The 19408-nt window shown below is 46.4% G+C and overlaps 1 protein-coding gene across 1 annotated transcript in view; it reads left to right on the plus strand.

The window, feature by feature from the left end:
- Positions 1–19000, plus strand: part of LMNTD1 (lamin tail domain containing 1) — a 50068-nt gene extending 31068 nt beyond the window's left edge. The window contains exons 6-10 of the mRNA XM_087934399.1: positions 1246–1365; positions 3146–3357; positions 7608–7780; positions 17549–17640; positions 18776–19000. Of these exons, the coding sequence (XP_087790525.1) occupies positions 1246–1365; positions 3146–3357; positions 7608–7780; positions 17549–17640; positions 18776–18796 (618 nt within the window). The 3' untranslated portion in view covers positions 18797–19000. The remainder of the gene's footprint in view (positions 1–1245; positions 1366–3145; positions 3358–7607; positions 7781–17548; positions 17641–18775) is intronic.
- Positions 19001–19408: the final 408 nt, after the last annotated feature.

The raw sequence follows: 19408 nt of genomic DNA on the forward strand, positions 1-19408 counted from the left end.
CTGTAAAAAAAAAAAACTTCTTATCCAGGGAAATATAATATTCTGCCTTTTTAATATTCCTCAACATATTTCATTCCTCTAGGAGAGGGCCAGGTGCTAACTTTCTACACTCCCCTAACCAACTTGTTTGGACAGAAAAAGCTACTTGGATAAGCAGCAAAACTTCAAATCGGCAAGAAAATTAGTCAGTTGCCTGGCTCAACTTCCAGAGATTATAGCTCTGCTTTTTACATTTATGATCTAACCATCTGGCCTCATCATTAAGGCTAGTCATTAGGACCAATTATAGAGCTCCCCACACAAACACAAAAAAACAACAACCCCTAATTGCTTTAAGCAAATCCGGTGCTTTCTGTTGTTGACACCAAATATTGCTCTAGAAATATTTCGGATCTGCGACCAAGTTGCGAAGGCTTGCAACACTTGGACATCTGCAAGGAATTGCTAAGAGCCTGGAGCAGAATCTTCTCATGGGGTGAGGTGTTTTAGAGCAGGGATGCGCAACTGTTTGCACAACTCCTGGGGAGTCCCACTGATCAGGGTTGCTGAAAGGGACGTCCTGGTTTTCCGGCGTGGTGTGTAAGATTTAAAATACAGAGAAAATCCCCACACAGTGCCAGGAAAGAAAAAGGAGAGGGAGAGGAGAGAGAATGGAAGGGTAGGGGAGGAAAAGAGATGGGAGGAGAGGAGAGGAGAGAGAAGGGGAGAGAAAGAGAGGAGAGAGGAGAGGAGAGAGAATGGAAGGGTAGGGGAGGAAAAGAGATAGGAGGAGAGAGAATGGAAGGGGAGGGGAGGAAAGAGATGGGAGGGGAGGAGAGGAGAGAGGAGAGGGGAGAGGAGAGAGAAGGGGAGGGGAGAGGGAGGAAAAGAGAGGGGAGGGGAGGTAGAAGAGAGGAGAGCAGTGAGAAGGAGAAGGAGAAGGAGAAGGAGAGGGAGAGGAAAAGAGATGGGAGGGGAGAAGAGAGGAGAGGAAAGAGAAAGAGGAAGAAAGAGAGAGAGAGAAAGAAATTGAAGGAAGGAAGGAAGGAAGGAAGGAAGGAAGGAAGGAAGAAAGAAAGAAAGAAAGAAAGAAAGAAAGAAAGAAAGAAAGAAAGAAAGAAAGAAAGAAAGAAAGAAAGAAAGAAAGAAAGAAAGATCAGAAAGGAAACTTGGCTATTTTTTAGACTATGTTTCCTCTTACTATGGAAAAATTCAGGAAGGGCATTTATGTGATGCTTAATTGTTCCCGGTTGCACTGTGTTGCAGGTCTGGTCCATGGATTCTCAAAGGCATCATCAACCTCCCTCAGATTATCTCTGGAAGGAGCTGGACAGCTTTCAATCAGGCTCTGAATGCACCACCATCCTTTGCAATCCTTCTGGGCAGGTGACTCTTTCGGGTTTCCTCCTCTGTTGTTGGTTGGTTGGTTGGTTGGTTGGTTTTTATATATATATGATGGCAGATGAGATTCTGCTGAAACGTCGCTACAACTTTAAAAGCACAACTACTATGACGTGGGAAAATACCCAAACAAAACCGAATGCCATATATATATATATATATGTGTGTGTGTGTGTGTGTGTGTGTGTGTGTGTGTGTATATATATATATATATATCTATCTATATATATATATATATATATATATATATATATATATATATATATATATATATATATATATATGGCTATTTTTAGACTATGTTTCCTCTTACTATGGAAAAATTCAGGAATATATAGGAACGCAATGGAAATTTGGGGCTCAGTTCTAGATGTAAATCGAGGACTATCTGTCCAGAACTGAGCCCAAATATCCGTGGCTAAGCAGGACCATTGTTAAATGAGGTTCATCCTGGTTTATGACCTTGCTTGCCACCATTGTTAAGTGAATCATTGCAGTTGTTATGTTAGGAACACTTTGCTCATCAGAAGATCACCAAAGTGTATCCCATGACCCCAGATACTGCAAACGGTCATAAATATGAGTTATTTGCCAAGAGTCTGAATTTTGATCATTTTGGGGATGCTGCCATGGTTGTAAGTGTGAAAAACATTCACAAGTCCCTTTTTTCAGTACCTACAAATGGTAATTAAACAGAAGGTTGTAAGGCAAGGAGAATCTGCAGTTCAAATCAGGCAAGCCAAGATTAGGGTCAAGTAGGAAAAGGGTCACCAAATATTTTTCTTTTTTCCCCTTTGTCTTAGAAATAAAATTACAGGCTTGTCTTCCAGGTAGCAGCTGGGCCTTCCCAAATAAATCGAGGTCCTTGTTGTGGCTTGTCAGGCGCCGGCCCCTCCAGCCGCCAAATCAGAGGAGAGAGGAGGAGGTGGCGTGGGAATCAGGGCCAGCATCAGGGCAACCTGGGAATTCCAAGGGGGAATGGAGCGGTCAGAGAGAGAGAGACAGAGGCAGAGCCTGGGCCGCCCTCTGATGGAGAGTCAACAGCCCCCAGGTCCGGAGGTGGCTGGTGAGGAAGAGGAGGAACAGCTGGGCCCAGTGCCTGACACGTGGATGCGCAGAAGGCAGAGGAGAGGAGAGCAGTGGAAATCTATGGGCTGGTCCTTGGGACGGAAGAGCCACCGCTGCTAGCGAAGCCCCACCCTAGCTCTGGGGATAAAAGTCAGGGGGCGGAGATGAATGGATGTGGCAGACAACTATTCATCTCCCTGCCAAATGGACTTCTTAGCCTGGGAGAGAGGCTGCCGGTGCTCCTAATAAAGGAATCTTTTGAGTTCAAGGTTTGTTGCAGTGGTGGTATTCAGCAGGTTCTGACCAGTTCTGGAGAACCAGTAGCGGAAATTTTGAGTAGTTCGGAGAACCAGCCAATCCCACCTCTGACTGGCCCCGCCAACCCCATCTCTTCTCTGCCTCCCATCGAGTCCCAGCTGATCGTCTGGGTCTCCTTTGGTTGCCCTGCACAGGAGAACGGAGCTGGAAAGCAGGTTAGGGGGGTGGGGAGGGAAGGGAGATTTTACAGTATCTCCTTGCCCTGCCATGCCCACCAAGCCACACCCACCAAGCGACACCATGCCATGGCCACCAAGCCACACCATGCCATGGCCACCAAACCACGCCCACAGAACCAGTAATTAAAAATGTGAATCCCACCACTGCTTTGTTGGGTTTGGGGAGCTGGGTCAGAACACTCCTTCTGCCTCTTTTCTAGGCCGTGGCTTGGTACACGCCCATCAACTGGAAGAGGAAGTCATCGAAGGTGATGCAATTGGATGGGAGACCCAGCCGGAAATCCATGCAGGCAATTAGAAGAGCCCAGGCCCAATCAAAAGGGGACCAGTGGGAAGAGAGAGTGTTTGATATATGGCAAGGCATGCCCAATCAAAGCCATCTGACGGAACTCGAACCAGATTACATCCTAAGGTGCGGTGCAGGGGGGAAGCGCTCCATTGCTTCTATTCGACCGAACCTTCTGCTCTGTAGGGTTTAGATAGGAGCCATGGCAGCGCAGTGGTTAGAATGCGGTGTTGTTGCAGGTTGACTCTGCCCACTGCCAGGAGTTCAATCCTGACTGGCTGATCCTCAAATAAGGACCAGATTGTTGGGGGGCAGCAGGCTGACTCTGTAAACCGCCTAGAGAGGGCTGTAAAGCATTGCGAAGTGATATAAGTCCAAGTGTTCTTGCTATGGCTATTATATGAAGGCCATCTCTTGGAAAGCTGTAAGACGAAAACTTTGAAGTTTATGGACAATGCCTTGTGTGTCTAATCGCCCCTGGTCAATAAAAAATTCCGTTCCATTCCATTCCATTCCCTTTTCTGTTCTATTCTATTCTATTCTATTCTGTTCTGTTCTGTTCTGTTCTGTTCTGTTCTATTCTATTCTATTAATTCTCTTATTCTATTCTATATTCTATTCTATTCTTTCCTTATTCTATTCTTTTCTTATTCTATTCTATTTGATTAATTCTACTCTCTTATTCTATTCTATATTCTATTGTATTTGATTAACTGTCTTCTCTTATTCTATTCCATATTCTATTCTTCTTCTTCTTTTTCTTCAGCGTTTGTCTCGCGCTCGGGCGAGGTCCGCTAATGTCCTTAAGTACTGCTTCCACACCTCTCTGTCTACCACGTATGTCGGGTCTGCCTTCGCGATCTCTAGATCGGCCTTGATCGTGTCCATCCAGCGTTGCTTAGGTCTACCATGCGGTCTCGCTCCTCCGACAGTCACCTTCATTGCAGATTTGATGATAGATTCTTCCTTGGCGCGGCTCACGTGGCCGAACCATCGTAGCCGGGACTGCCTCATGACCGTGGGGATGGGCACGACGTTGAACCGTCTACGCACTTCTTCATTCCTGACGCGATCGAGTAGGGTGAGGCCTACCGATCATCGGAGCATTCGCATCTCCATTATCTGGAGTCTGCTTTCGACTTCTTTGGTCGCCGGCCAGCACTCTGCGCCGTATATGGCCACGGGGCGCACCACAGAGTTATAGATTTTCGCCTTCAGGCGCATCGGCATCTTCTTGTCACAGAGGACGCCCGTGACGGACTTCCATTTGCCCCACGCTGCGTTGATCCTGGCTGCCACCTCAGTTTGTAGTAGGCCTTCTTCCCCAAGAATAGTTCCCAGGTACTTGAAGGTGGAGGCGCACGGTAGCTCCTGCCCGTTCACGTGGATGGAGCCTATCATTTCATTGTCAGTGGTCAGGTATTCGGACTTCTTTAGGTTCAGCCGGAGCCCGAACTGCTCGAGGCGGTCGTGCCACTGTTGGACTAGGTGCTCGAGTTCAGCCTTGCACAGGTTAGCCAGGAACACATCATCGGCGTAGAGCAGTGTCCATGGGGCGGGCATGTACAGGTCGTGTGTAATTGTGTCCATCACCAGAATGAACAGCAGTGGTGAGAGAGCGGAGCCCTGGTGTACGCCGACGGTGATATTAAACTCCTCTGATATCCCAGCTGCCGCTTTTACATGGCTTTTGTGACATCTGTATAGGAGTTGGACCCATTGTACGAGCAGCTCAGGCACGCCGTGATCTCGCAGTGCGTACCAGATGAGATCGTGCGGGACTCGGTCGAAGGCCTTTTCCAAGTCCAGGAAGGCTGTGTGGAGCGGGATTTTCTTCTCTCTGTGAGCCTCCATCAGCATCCGCACACCGAAGATGGCGTCGGTGGTGCCGCAGTTCTTGATAAATCCGGCCTGGTTGACGCTGATGTCGACGATGTCCCGAATGCGCTTATCAAGGACACGTTCGAAGATCTTCATAGTGTGTGACAGTAACCTGACCGGTCTGTAGTTGGAGCAGTCCGCTGGGCTGCTATTCTATATTCTATTCTATTAATTGGTATTCTACTCTATTATATATTCTATTCTATTCTTTCCTTATTTTATTCTTTCCTTATTCTGTTCTTTCCTTATTCTGTTCTTTCCTTATTCTATTCTATTCTATTCTATTCTATTCTATTCTATTCTATATTCTATATTCTATTCTATTAATTCTCTTCTCTTATTCTCTTCCATTCCATTCCATTCCATTCCATGAATTGCTTTGAGGTAATGGTTTTGTGGTGAGAAAATTCGTAAGATGGAGCAAAACTCACTTAACCACTGAGAAATGGATATTTGGGGCTCAATTCATGCCATAAGTCAAGGATTCCCTATAGAGCAGCACGATTGAAACCCCACTGTCTTCTCCAGGCATGTAAGAAAATTTTAGTCCTGCTGATGCCTTGTTAAGTTCTCTCTGCGAACTATGCTCCAAAGGCCTTTTCAAAAATCAAATGCCCAGCATTGCCCATTTCAGGTTTTTTTAAAAAGGGAAGCATTTAAAGGGTAGCGGAGGAGACCGATAAAATACACAGGAAAGAGGGGAAAAAATAGATTTATATAAAAGATTTATAACTACAGCAGCCCATGGATATTAATTCCAGGAGGAGGAGGAGGAGAGAAAAAAAAAGGACATTATTTAAATGAAAAAAATTAAGTTGTGGAATCACTTATGTTTAATAGTAAGTGCTCGAGGTAGCGTTAAAGGTAGATTAATCAGATGGAGGTTGAATATATCTCTCAGCTATAATAACTCAATCTCGTGTTCTTATATTCAGAGTATCAGTTGCTAGGAAACCAACTACGGGAGAAGATAGTCACATTTTCGGCCTACTTGCGACTTTCATAAATCTTGTTCAACACATCTGGAAAATGTGACCATTTATAGTTTACTGTACATAAATCCTTTTCTTTCATTTCCCTTCTTTTTTCCCCTGACCTCCACAGGGACAAAGAAAAGTAAGTGTGTGTGTGTGTGTGTGTGTGTGTGTGTGTGTGTGTAATTTTAGATTTCTCTATTGTGATATCACAATTCTCCTCACTTGACCTGTTTCCAAAGTGGCAGAACCAAATGCACTGAAATTATATACATATACATACATACATACATACATACATATATACATATATATCTATATATATAATTATATAAAATCCCAAGACATTTGTAAATAGGATTTATAAAACATTGCTTTTCTCTCTGGTTTTTTTTTCTCCCGCACGCTGCAAATACCTGCAATAAGCATAGTGGTAACATAGAAAAAGACATAAAGTGAGGTGAATGCTGATGTTATTTCACACTAAGTGGTGTTTGGATTACCCATAACAGGGTGTTGTAGAGCGGTGGAGATACGAGACTGACTCAGGGCGAACAGTTAGAAAGCTTTATTCAAGGAATAAAGGGTTGCCGCGGCTGCCGAGGCTAACAGGCAGATCAGCTGGCGGCAACAGCTGATGCCGTTAGACAGCTCCTTTTATAACCGGCTGTCAAACGGCATCAGCCAATGGGAGCAATCAGCGCTCCCACCAGAACGGTGGACCTGAGTGGGGACTGCCGTCAGTTCTGTGAATACCACACAGGGAGTGAAAGGAAAACATGTTCTCACTTCGTGTACACAGCAAACATGAAGGAACACAATAGTTGAGTTAGAAATGAATCGCATGAACAAAACACACAAAGAGAAACCGTCTTGAACTGGGGAAAGAGGACATCAAACATGGGTAGATTCTGCAAAGTCCTTCCAAAAATTGTATAATTTTTGAGCTGAATTTCTGGGCATGAACAATGTGTGGTCTCAAAAAACTTGTGTCCTTTTACCTGGTGTGCATGCCCAACGAACCATCCCAGATAAGTGTAAACTAGATTTTTTTTTTTATTTCCAAACAAAAGTGCTTGTTCTGACCTAGACCCCTATCCTCCTACTCCTCTTCCTTTTCCTCCATCTCTCCTCCTCCTCCTCCTCCCTCCTCCTCCTCCTCCTCCTCCTCCTCCTCCTCCTCCTCCTCCTCCTCCTCCTCCTCCTCCTCCTCCTCCTCCTCCTCCTCCTCCTCCTCTCCTCTTCTTCTTCTTCTTCTTCTTCTTCTTCTTCTTCTTCTTCTTCTTCTTCTTCTTCTTCTTCTTCTTCTTCTTCTTCTTCTTCTTCCTCCTCCTCTCTTCTTCCTCCTCCTCCTCCTCTTCCTCCTCCTCTTCTTCCCTTCTATCACTGGTGATGTTACCTAGTTTGGATCATGAAAAGTCTGTGAGAAAACCGCCGAGCTCAGAGAGTACCAAGGACCCCCTATGTCAACCCCAAGCTACCAATATTCTCCTTTATTGGCTTTGGTTTTTCTTTTTATAGGGAAAAAAGGATGCCCCCCATCCGGCGCCCTGTCCAGAATTCATGGTGCCAAAGTCCGAGCTCTCCCACGCACCCCCATTATACTCTGGGGAGGACCCTCCCACCAGGCAGCAAGGAGATCCACATGTTGAGCCAAACCAGGACGCAGGCGGTGAAATCTTTCCTTGATCTTGGTGAGTTTAAGATCACTCATAGAGGGATGGACTTGCTATAATTTACATTTTTCGGTGCCATTGTAACTTTGAATGGTCACTAAAGGAACTGTTGTAACTCAAGGTCTCCTTGTATGTACCAGGAGTAGGAGGGGGAGGAAGAAGAAGAAGAGGAGGAGGAAGAGGAGGAGGAGAAGGAAGGGGAAGGGGAAAGGGAAGGGGAGGATTGTGGGGCCCTTAGTACTCTCTGAGCCTGGTGGGTTTTCTCGCAGACGTTTCATGACCCAACTAAGTAACATCATCAGCATTAGAAGAGATTGGGGTTTGTGGGGGGAGGAGGAGGAGGAGGAAGTAGAAGAGAAGGAGGAGGAGGAGAGGGAAAGGGAGAAGGGGAAAAGGAGTCAGAGGAAGAGGAGAAGGAGAAGGAGAGGAAGAGAAGGAGGAAAGACTCAACGCTTCTATGTGCAATGACTTTGCAGTTCCTTAAAAGTGATTTGTAATGGTTTGTCATGTATTGTTAACAGGGAGTACCTTGCCCTGAAATTCTCCCAAAGGTTTGCAAAATAAGCTAAATGTCCTATGAAAAGAAGACCAAGCCTCCACCCCCCCACCCCCCCCACACTTTCTGTTTCTCCCTAACTTCATACCTGCTGCACATGCACCCATGATCCACGTCTAAGAACAGTGGCTCTCTTGCCCACGAATCCCAGCGTTGTCTGAATGATGGAAATGCAGAATAAATTTAAAATTTAAATTGCTGTTGTTTTAGGTTCCTTTAGGAAACACACACACACACACAGGCGCCCACACCCTGGTCCCTTCCTGTGCACCTTTTCAAGAAGGCAGATTGAAAAACAGCAATTGTGTGATTCTCACAAGTGCATAAATCCTTAAGCGTCCTTTGAAATACAGTCTCCACGGAGAGGGGGACCTGCCATTTCTGCCCACAAATCACTTCTCTGGTGGCCTCCAGTCACGGGGAGATGATGTAAAAAACAGGTTTTCATCCCTGTAAATCAATTTCCACTGGTAGGAAATATGAAGAGTCTGCGCTGGGAATAGATGCAGAGCAGAGGAGGAGTTACACTCCAAGAAGGAAGAATAAGATAATCGAAGTGGAACAGAAAGGGGATATCGAGAGGGCAGGACCCTCAGGAGAATGGGTTGGGTGTGTGTGTGCTGCACAGATGGAACAGCCATGCCAAAATTGAGGCTGTTTTAGTGGTATTTAAATTACAGTATCAGAATATTAAAACTGAGCGCAAGAAGGAGATTCTATCTCATCTGGATTCACAAGGCAAATGTTGATCTCTAATGTTGAGAGAAGAGAGAGAGAGATATTAGACAAATAGATGATAAATACATGGTAGGTAGGTAGATGATAGATAGATAGATAGATAGATAGATAGATAGATAGATAGATAGATAGATAGATAGATAGATAGATGATAGAGGAGGAAGAGTTGGAGGAGGAGGAGGAGGAGGAGGAGGAGGAGGAGGAGGAGGAGGAGGAGGAAGAAGAAGAAGAAGAAGAAGAAGAAGAAGAAGAAGAAGAAGAAGAAGAAGAAGAAGAAGAAGAAGAAGAAGAAGAAGAAGAAGAAGAAGAAGAAAAAAAAAAGATTATATGAAATATTGCGAGTGCTATTTTTTATTTTAAAAAATACCCTTCCTTCCCAGGGATTGGAATCACACATTTGGACGCCAAAACTTACAGGGTTCTCATTCTATTCTGCCTGTCACAGAGCAACGATTACAGAGCTCCTACGCCTTCTTCTCTTTCTTGGAAATAATAAGAGCCTTGAGTTGCGTCGATTTCCTAATGAATTTACATCGAAGCCCGTATTAAGATTTATTTTTCCTATGGGGTGTTTTTATTTTTCATCCTCCCCAGGAATCAATAGACCGATAGCACCTTCATTCCCTTTTATTACAGAAGGAATGCATCTTTGCCTGAAATGTATTATCCCCACTAAGGTCACCCCGGGAAGTGAGAGAAAGAGAGGTGGCAGAAAATGTGGCTGCTAAAACCTTTTTTATTTTCTATGCATAACTAATCAAGTAGGTTTATAGCTCCACTATGGAACTGGGGTCTCCGGGGAAAAAATTTATATATCTCATTGGGTGGGGGGAATGACACTGTTTAGGCCACTTTTAAATCTTTGGAAGGATGCCTTGGGGAAGCGGAAGAAAAAAAGAGGTCTCTTGGGTGATGTTCACAACCAATATTATGGTCCTTTATTTATCCTGATAGCCCAGAGCAGAAATGATGGATGGATTTTGGAGTAAATGCTCATGCATATCTCTAAAGGGAGGGAGGGGAAAACCACTTATAGCATTATTTAAGTACAGCATTTGTCAGAGGATTAGATTATATCTCTAGCTGTCTGTGATAACCTGGAGTGTGGTACAAAGGCAACACAGATAACAGATAATCAGAGTTGGAAGGGACCTTGTAGGTCATCTAGTCCAACCCTCCCCCCTCCCCCAAGCTAATCCCAAGCTAATTAGAAGGAGTTCCTTTCTTAATGTTACCCCCAATGCCCTGGTTACCTTCTGGGCTGGAGAAAAACTCTCCCAGGAGCAGCCTTTGACTGCAGAGATTCAAGTCCAAAACGTGGTCAACAAAAACTGTAACTATAAGTCCAATCAAGGGAAAATGAGGCCATTAGTTTGGCAGGGCAGGAGCAAGAACTCCAGACATGAAGGCATGACAGTTGGGAAGAAGCCAGGAATGCAGATAACCAAAGTCAACACAAGATAAACTCACATTTGTTCCCAGCAGCTGCTGCACTCAGCATGCATCTCTTTTAAACTCTCATTCCCAGGTGTGGCTAATGAAGGGAATCAGGGCCCTTTCCTCCCCCATAAGCCACGCAACTCACGTTGCTCCCTTCTCCATTCCTCCCTGAGTGCCCTAGGACAAAGAGCAGGTGGGCCTGGGTCTTCCTCGGAACTCCCTCTCCCTTGTTCTACCTCTCCCCTGCTCTACCCAGTCAAACTTTGCCCTTCCCCCATTTTCTCTACAGCCAATGGAGCCACACTCCCACCCCCTGTCAGCTGTTCATCTTCCTCCTTGGATTCAGACTCCAATGGAGGCATGACACCATCTGCTCTACTTCATGTAAAGACACTCCTAAAATAGACTTATTTGAATTTTTTTCCCTTCACAGAGGTGAATTAGTTTACTATCAATGTGACCAAGCCAGGGCCTAAGCTTAAAAAAACCACGTAATTTCGATAAACAGTGGGTTGATTTTTAATAGATATAAATGCAACCTTTTTCATTCCTTCTTGTGCCTGGTTTAATGAAAAGAAGGACTGGGGATAGCAGGGACCCAATACTTGAAGGGCTGCCACCCATGGTGTGGTTGGAATAATTTAACAACCGTTCTCTGGCTGGGTAGGTGTGGCTGGTTGGTCATGTGACAGGATGGGTGATGTCATCCATCACACCCAGCCCCGCCTCCCAGCCACTTGCCTCAAAGGCAGAGGGAAGAGTCAGCCGGTTGGGGAGAATCCCACCACAGGCTGGCCCTGCCCCCCACCCATTTTTTGGCCTGTTTTGGGGGCATTTTCAGGCTGTTCTTTTTTATTGTTTTCTGGTTTGGGCCCCAAAAAAACAGCCCAAAACAGCCCAAAAAACTGGAAAACAGACCAAAAAAATGAACCAGGCGAGGCTAACCAGTGATGGGATTTGCCGGTTCACCGAACTGCGCAGAATCTTAATTACCAATTTGCGTAAACCAGTGCGAACCGCAGCAGCCCATCTCTGGCTACCACAAAGAAGTGGGCTCAACCTATTCTCCAAAGCCCCTGAAGGCAGGACAAGGAGCAATGGATGGGAAGTCATCAAAGAGAGAAGCGACCTGGAATTAAGGAGAAATTTCTTGATTGTGAATGGATTGCCTCCAGAAGTTGTAGATGCTCCAGCACTGGAGGTTTCCAAAAAGAGACTGGATGACCACTTGTCTGGAATGGTATAAGGTCTTTTGCTTGAGCAAGGGGTTGGAATAGAAGACCTCCAAGGTCCCTTCCAACTCTGTTATTCTGTTATGAGAAGAGGCCAAAAAATAGGCATTCATATTCTATATCCATATATGTCTGCCTATCTATCTATCTATCTATCTATCTATCTATCTATCTATCTATCTATCTATCTATCTGCCTCTCGCTGTCTATCTGCCTATCTGCCTCTCTCTCTATCTGCTATCTATCTGCCTATCTGCCTATCTATCTATCTATCTGCCTCTTTCTATCTGCCTATCTATCTTCCTATCTATCATCTATCTGCCTCTCTCTCTATCTGCTATCTATCTGCCTATCTATCTATCTATCTATCTATCTATCTATCTAATCATCCCAATAAGTCAAAATCCTTGTAACCTTGTAACCCAAAGGAAAATATATATATAACAGCCTTTAATTAAAAAAGAGAGAGAGGGGGGTATTTTGAAAGCTTTAAAACCACAATGTCCATGTTAGCCTAAGCATTTGGAGTTTGCAAAATACTTTCAATTTTAACCTCTTCTATTACATTAATTTAAAAAGAAACTGTTATAGATCGAGAAGAAGGGGAGGCCACACCAGAGCATATCAATAACACGCTTTATTCAGGGAATAAAGGGGGCTGTCGCGTCTGCATGCTAACAAGCGGACCTTCCAGCGAACAGCGGCTGGCTCGACCTAGCAGCCGGCTTTTATAGCTGGCTGTCGAAGGGAGCCAGCCAATGGGGGTTGCAAACGCCCCTGCAGGATGAACGGACCTGATAGGGAACTTGTGTTAGTCCCGAGGACATAACACCCCTTCCCCCTAGATACGAACACGAATAGTCCTTTAAGTAAGCGGGTGGTTTGTGTGAGCGCCCCGACCGGCGCAATTCTGGCGATGCACAAAGTGGCATAGAGTTCTGGGAGTCAGGAACTGGCCTTGCCGGACAACAGGGTCGATCTGGTGTCCGGTCTGGAGTCTGGGAGTGGTCACAGTCCTCGGGTTGGATTGTTAAATTGTCATTGTCACGCAACCCGGTGGTATCGTCAGGTGGTACGGCTGATGACGCTGTAGGACGGTCCCGGTCTACCGTCCGTTCCCTCGACTCGGCTGGTGGAGATTGGTCACTCTGGAGGTCCCAGCTAGGATTCGGGTGCGGCGATTGGAGAGTCACTGGAGTCCCTGGGTCAGCGTTGGCATGTTCGCCCTGGCGACTTCTTATCTGGTCCAGATGCCTCTGCCAGATACGCCCGTCCCCCAACTGGATGCGGTATGACCTTGGACCGGTGATGGCCACGATCTTCCCAGGTACCCACAGGGGATCGCCTGCGTAGTTCCTGACAAAAACTTGATCCTGTAATACAAAACTCCTGACCCTAGTGTTAGAACCAATTGGTGTGTCTGGGCAATAGTGGGGATGCAGTCTATCTAGCACTGTCCTTAGACGTCTGCCCATCAGTAATTCGGCTGGGGACTTGTTTGTGACAGTACATGGGGTCGAGTGTTGGCTTAAAAGAAAGCGAGAGAGTCTGGAGTGCCAGTCGTCTTGAGTGAATCTTGCCAACGCCTCTTTTGCTGACCTAACGGCTCTCTCCGCCAACCCATTGCTAGCAGGATGAAAAGGGGCCGTTAGGATATGCCGGATGCCCAGGTTGGTGGCATACCGGCTGAATTCTGTGGACGTAAATTGGGGGCCATTGTCTGAGACTATGGTGTCAGGCAGACTGTGTGTAACAAATAAGCGGGTCAGAGCCTGGGCAATTGCTCGGGTGGTGGTTGTGGGTAGGAGAGCCACATCGATCCATTTGGAGAACGAATCCACGACCACCAGGAAGGTCTTGCCGTGGAAGGGCCCGGCCAAGTCAATGTGCAACCGTGACCACGGTGCGTTGGCACTTTCCCATTTGGTTGGGGTGGTGATCGGTGGTGCTGGCCTGGATTCTTGACAGGGGCGGCAGGAGCTTACCCATTTCGTGATCTCGTCGTCCATGCCCGGCCACCAGACGTAACTCTGAGCCAACGCTTTCATCTGGACGATGCCAGGGTGCCCCTCATGTAACGCCTTCAGGACGGGTGTGCGCAGTGGTTTTGGAATGACAACTCTGGTCCCCCATAACAGGCAGCCCTGTAAACTGGAAAGTTCTTGCTGGCGGGTTTTAAACGGTGAGAATTCAGTTGAGAGATTACCGCCCGGCCACCCCCTCCGTACCCAGTCCAGAACCTGGGCGATAAGTTTATCTTTTTGGAGTGGAGGGCGATGTCGCCAGCGGTGACTGGGATGTCGAACTCACTGGCATCGAAAAATGGCATGGACCGGGCCGGGTCCTCCACGGGTGCTGGCAACGGGCAGCGGCTGAGGGCGTCGGCGTGGCTGAGGTTTTTTCCTGGGCGGTGAACCAGTTTGTACGAATAAGCCGCCAGGAATAGGGTCCACCTAGTCATCCTGGGGGACAAGACTTGCGGTGTTTGTTTTTCTCCTGAGAGGAGCCCCAACAGTGGTTTGTGATCTGTGACAAGTTCAAGTTGTGACCAAAAAGAAATTCATGGAATTTTTGACCGCAGCAACGGCGGCTAGGGCCTCTTTGTCAATTTGGCTATAATTACGCTCGGTTGTTGACAAGGTTCTAGAAAAGAATGCGATTGGCGCTTCGGAGCCGTTGGGAAGTCTGTGGCTTAAGACAGCCCCAATCCCGAAAGGTGAGGCATCTGCAGCTAAGACTAGAGGAAGGTGCTGGTCAAATTGTATTAGGACAGCGTCCGAAGTGAGTAGCGATTTGACTGCCTTAAAGGCGTATTCCTCTTTGGGTCCCCAATGCCATGGAGTGTTTTTGTCTAGAAGTCTATGCAACGGTTCAGCTACTGACGCTTTGTGGGGTAGGAACGACGCATAGAAGTTTAGCAAACCCAGGAAAGCTTGTAATTCTGACTTGGAAGATGGAGTGGGTGCCTCGTGAATGGCTTTGACTTTAGACTCCACTGGGTGGATGCCAGAGGCGTCTATTTTATACCCAAGAAAGTCCACCTGCCTAGTGGCGATGGCACACTTCTCCCTTTTTAGTTTGAGGCCATGCTGCCTGAACCTATCCAATACCGCTCTGACTCTGAGAAAAAGTTGGGGCCTGTCCCTGGCTGAAATCAAAATGTCATCAAAGCACGGAACTATGCCAGGGAGGCCTTGCAGTATCCGCTCCATTAATGACTGGAAGATTCCTGGGGCGACGCTAACGCCAAATTGGAGGCGCTTGCATCGAAATGCCCCTCGGTGGGTGACAATAGTTTGTAATTCGGCCGTTTGGTTATCCACAGGAAATTGCTGATAAGCCTGTGACATATCCAATTTGGCGAATATGGTTCCCGGCTCAAATGTGTGTAGTAAGTGTTGGATTACTGGGACTGGGTATGCGCTAGTCTGTAGATAGCGGTTAATTGTGGTCTTATAGTCGGAACACATTCTTATACTACCATCTTTTTTAAGGGGTGTGACAATTGGAGTCTCCCATTTAGCAAAATCCGTGGGCTCGATCACCCCTTGTTTGAGCAATTTGTCCAGTTCTGCATCCAGCTTAGCGCGCAGAGCAAATGGTACTCTGCGCGGTTTTAAACGGACGGGAACTGCTTGGGGGTCCACCGAAAAGGAAATGGGCGCATCGTTATAACAACCCAATTCATTGCTGAACACATCAGCATAGTCTGAAAATAGTGAGTCGATATCGGAAGGTGAGACAGCATGTACTCCCGTTAAGCTAAGGCCGAGATAGGGGAACCAATCCAACCCCAAAAGGCTAGGGAGGGCACCATCTACCACCACTAAAGGCAGATGGCCTTTAAAGGATTTGAATCTAACGAGGAACTTGCCTGTTCCGAGTACTGGAATATTCTTCCCTTGATAATCCCTCAAGGTGAGACGACTCTTCTGGAGTTGCTTCCTGGACAGGCTGGGTCGTATTTTCTTAAGTGTGCTCCATGAGATGATCGAGAGCGCTGACCCGGCATCGACTTCCATAAGACAGGGTTTACCTTCTAAATGAATAGAGAGGGTAATTTTATTAGGTGTCAAAAAGTGTGGTTAGCTTGGTAGCACGTATAACAATTTTCTACTTGCCTGGGTGGCCCCGGAGGGGAGTAAGGGGACGATGACTTTTGTGGAGCCGCGTGCGTTGCCTGGCAGGCCCTGGCGATGTGGCCTTTCTTGTCGCAATTGTTGCAGGTGGCGTTCCTGAACCTGCAAGTCGTTCTGACATGGGACCCCCGCAGGAGAGGCACAACAGGATGTGTTTAGGCACGTTGCCATTTTTAGGCCTAGCTCCTACCTGTGGCTGCTTGAAGGGTTTGAGGCGATGCACTTCTAAGTGTTCGGTGGGGTCTTCTTCACTCACTGCTTCCTCGGAATGAACAGTGACCGGACTGGGTTTGGCTGCGCTTCCTTGTATTTCAGCGGCCGACTGGGTCGCTAGTTCTGCGGCCAAGGCTTCCTCGATCGCCTGGGTGAGGTTGAGATCTTTTCTGGCCAGCAACCGCCTCTGTAACCTTACATCTCTGACTCCACAGACGAGTTGATCCAGGAGCATGTCGTCTAGGTAATTTTTAAATTTGCAGTGGAGAGCTGCGGTTCTCAGGGTGGCCATATACTGATTGATAGATTCCCCATCTGTTTGTTTCCTCATACGAAAGGCAAAACGTCTCGCTATCTGCGATGGCTTTGGGGAATAATGGTTGGAGAGTGTCTCCAACAGCTCGGACCAAGGGACGTTCTTTAATTCTCTTGGGGCGACTAGCGCTGTGGCGGTATCGAATACTGTGGCCCCGCAGTAACTCAGGAAGTACGATTTCTTCCTGTTCTCTGTAGCGTCGGCCAGACCGATGGCATCAAGGTAGTGATTGAAGCGGTTTCTGTAAGAGTCCCACTTGTCTTCATCTGGCTTAAATGGTGGGAACGCCGGATTTGAATTCATATTGGGTGTTCAGCCTGTTGGTAGACTGACCAATCTCACTGGGAATACAAGGCCCTGATAAGTGTGGCAACTGCAGCTCGCAGTGCTGCTTCAGCTCTTAGAGGATCTCTCTGGGTTACACGCTCTATGTGGCTATGGCTGTAGCGCCGTAACTGACTTCAGTTTGAATTTCGCGCCCTTACAAGGGCGTAGGCGGCTATAGCTGTAGCGTCATGATGACAGCTATTCAAATTGCACGCCTAATGTGTTCTGGCGGCTGTGAGCGCAGCGCCGAAGTTTCGCTAACAACAGAATCCGAACAGCAGTGGTTGAATTCTGTGCTCTAATGCTGGGCGGCTGAGGTTCTCAGTGCCCTACTTCTCACGTAGCTTTTTTAACTGAGCGGCTACATGCTCCACTTTCACTTCCGCAATTACGACTGACCGAGCTCTCAACGGCGCGGCTACGGTTCAGCGTTTCCGTGTGTGTTTTCAGCTCTTTTGATGTTTGCTGCTGGTTGGCCAGATCCCACCTTCGTCGCCAATGTTATAGATCGAGAAGAAGGGGAGGCCACACCAGAGCATATCAATAACACGCTTTATTCAGGGAATAAAGGGGGCTGTCGCGTCTGCATGCTAATAAGCGGACCTTCCAGCGAACAGCGGCTGGCTCGACCTAGCAGCCGGCTTTTATAGCCGGCTGTCGAAGGGAGCCAGCCAATGGGGGTTGCAAACACCCCCGCAGGATGAACGGACCTGATAGGGAACTTGTGTTAGTCCCGAGGACATAACAGAAACAGGGGGAGGAAATGATTCTCACCTGCCATGCCGAAGTTTACTTCATTTAAAGATTTCATTTTTTCTTCTACAGATAGTTCCTACTTAGGAGAAGGTTATAAGATAAAGCTAGCCACTGCACACAGGAACAAGAAAAACCGAATAAAGCCACCACGATCAGCTGGGGTAAGTAGGGAAAAAATGTGAATTTGATTTCCATTGAAATCCCGCCTTGATACGTGATACTTTATATAGAATAGAATAGAATAGAATAGAATAGAATAGAATAGAATAGAATAGAATAGAATAGAATTCTTTATTGGCCAAGTGTGGTTGGACACCCAAGGAATTTGTCTTGGTGCAAATGCTCTCAGTGTGGATAAAAGAAAAGATACATTTGTCAAGAGTCAAGAATCATCAGGTGCAATACTTAATAATAGTCATAAGGTACAATAAGCAATCAAATCATACTAAGAAACAGTCCATATAAATCGTAAGGATACAAGCGACAAAGTTACAGTCATACAGTCACAAGTGAGAGGGGGTGGGTGATAAACAGTGATGAGAAGATTAATAGTGGTAGTAATGCAGACTTTGTAAATAGTTGGACAGTGTTGAGGGAATTATTTGTTTAGCAGAGTGATGACATTGGGGAAAAAACTGTCCTTGTGTCTAGTTGTTCTGGTGTGCAGGGCTCTATAGCATCATTTTGAGGGAAGGAGTAGAAATAGTTTCGGTTTGGGATGTGAGGGATCTGTAGATACTTTCCCTCTTTACAGAGGAAAATTAAGAAAGCCATTTTCCCCCCAAGAAGCTTACAATCAGGAAGTAGGCAGACCGGAAGACTTCAAGGATCCCTTCTAGTTCTGTCATTCTATGATTCTTTGATTAGATGCCCTCAGTTGGGTGTAGACTCTTAGTCACCTAATAGATGGACTTCCTCTGGGGTGATTTGACCCCAATCTGGCTCCTGAGACCTTCCAAAATTGCACCCATCACCATTGTAACCAAGATGGCTCCTGTAGCTTGACCAAAAGGGTCCTTTTAGACCAGAGGTCTCCAAACTTGGCAACTTTAAGACTTGTGGTCTTCAACTCCCAGAATCCCTCATCCAGCCTAGCTTACTCTCTTGTAATCCCTTCCTCTGCAATCTGTCTCCACTTTAGGAGATTAAGAGAAAAGAAAAAGCAGGCATGGCTGACTGGGGAATTCTGGGAATTGAAGTCCACAAGTCTTAAAGTTGCCAAGTTTGGGGACCCCTGTTTTAGATCTTCAAGAAGACCATCTCAGCTGTCCTCTTGGCTTCTTCTCCACTCCCAAGGTTGTCCTCACATCAATGTAACAGGTGATGGACCAACATGAAAGAAAAGAGAAGGATACAGCCACCATCGGTAGAGAGAATGGGAATGCAAGACAGGAAGAAACGACATTGCGATCGCCAAACACTGGATTGACTTCCTTCCCAACGGAATAATGGCTGGTTGGGGCCCTTTGCATGAATGATCTCATCTTAGCACCTCAGAATGAATAAATGTAAAATATGCACGAGATTCGGGATGCACAGTTTGGGATAAATGATCGTCTGATTTCCAGGCGGCCCAACAGGGATCAAAATACTTCCTTAAAAAGAGTTTACATTTTTGTTTCTATATATAGGAGGAAGATCAGATTTTAAAAATATTAGAAGTTTGAATCTGAATTCCTAAAAATATGGCTGTCAGGATTACAGCAGTTATCCTGATTAAATCATGAGCCTCAAGCCAAGTTTCAAAAACTTCAAAGGATTTATTAGGAGCGAACATGTCGGCATGACCGGTATGAAGCCATTGCTATATAAGCCAATGTCATAGTTTATATAGCAACAGCGATGTCCACCTGTGGAGGTCAAAATAGGTGAGATGGCAGACTGTTCACCACAATGTGCCAATTCGAAAATTGTCCCCTTTTGCACCCT

This window comes from Pseudonaja textilis, chromosome 5 (assembly GCF_049901715.1).
Source record: "Pseudonaja textilis isolate UNSWEBS1 chromosome 5, rPseTex1.2, whole genome shotgun sequence".
Classification (NCBI taxonomy): domain Eukaryota; kingdom Metazoa; phylum Chordata; class Lepidosauria; order Squamata; family Elapidae; genus Pseudonaja; species Pseudonaja textilis.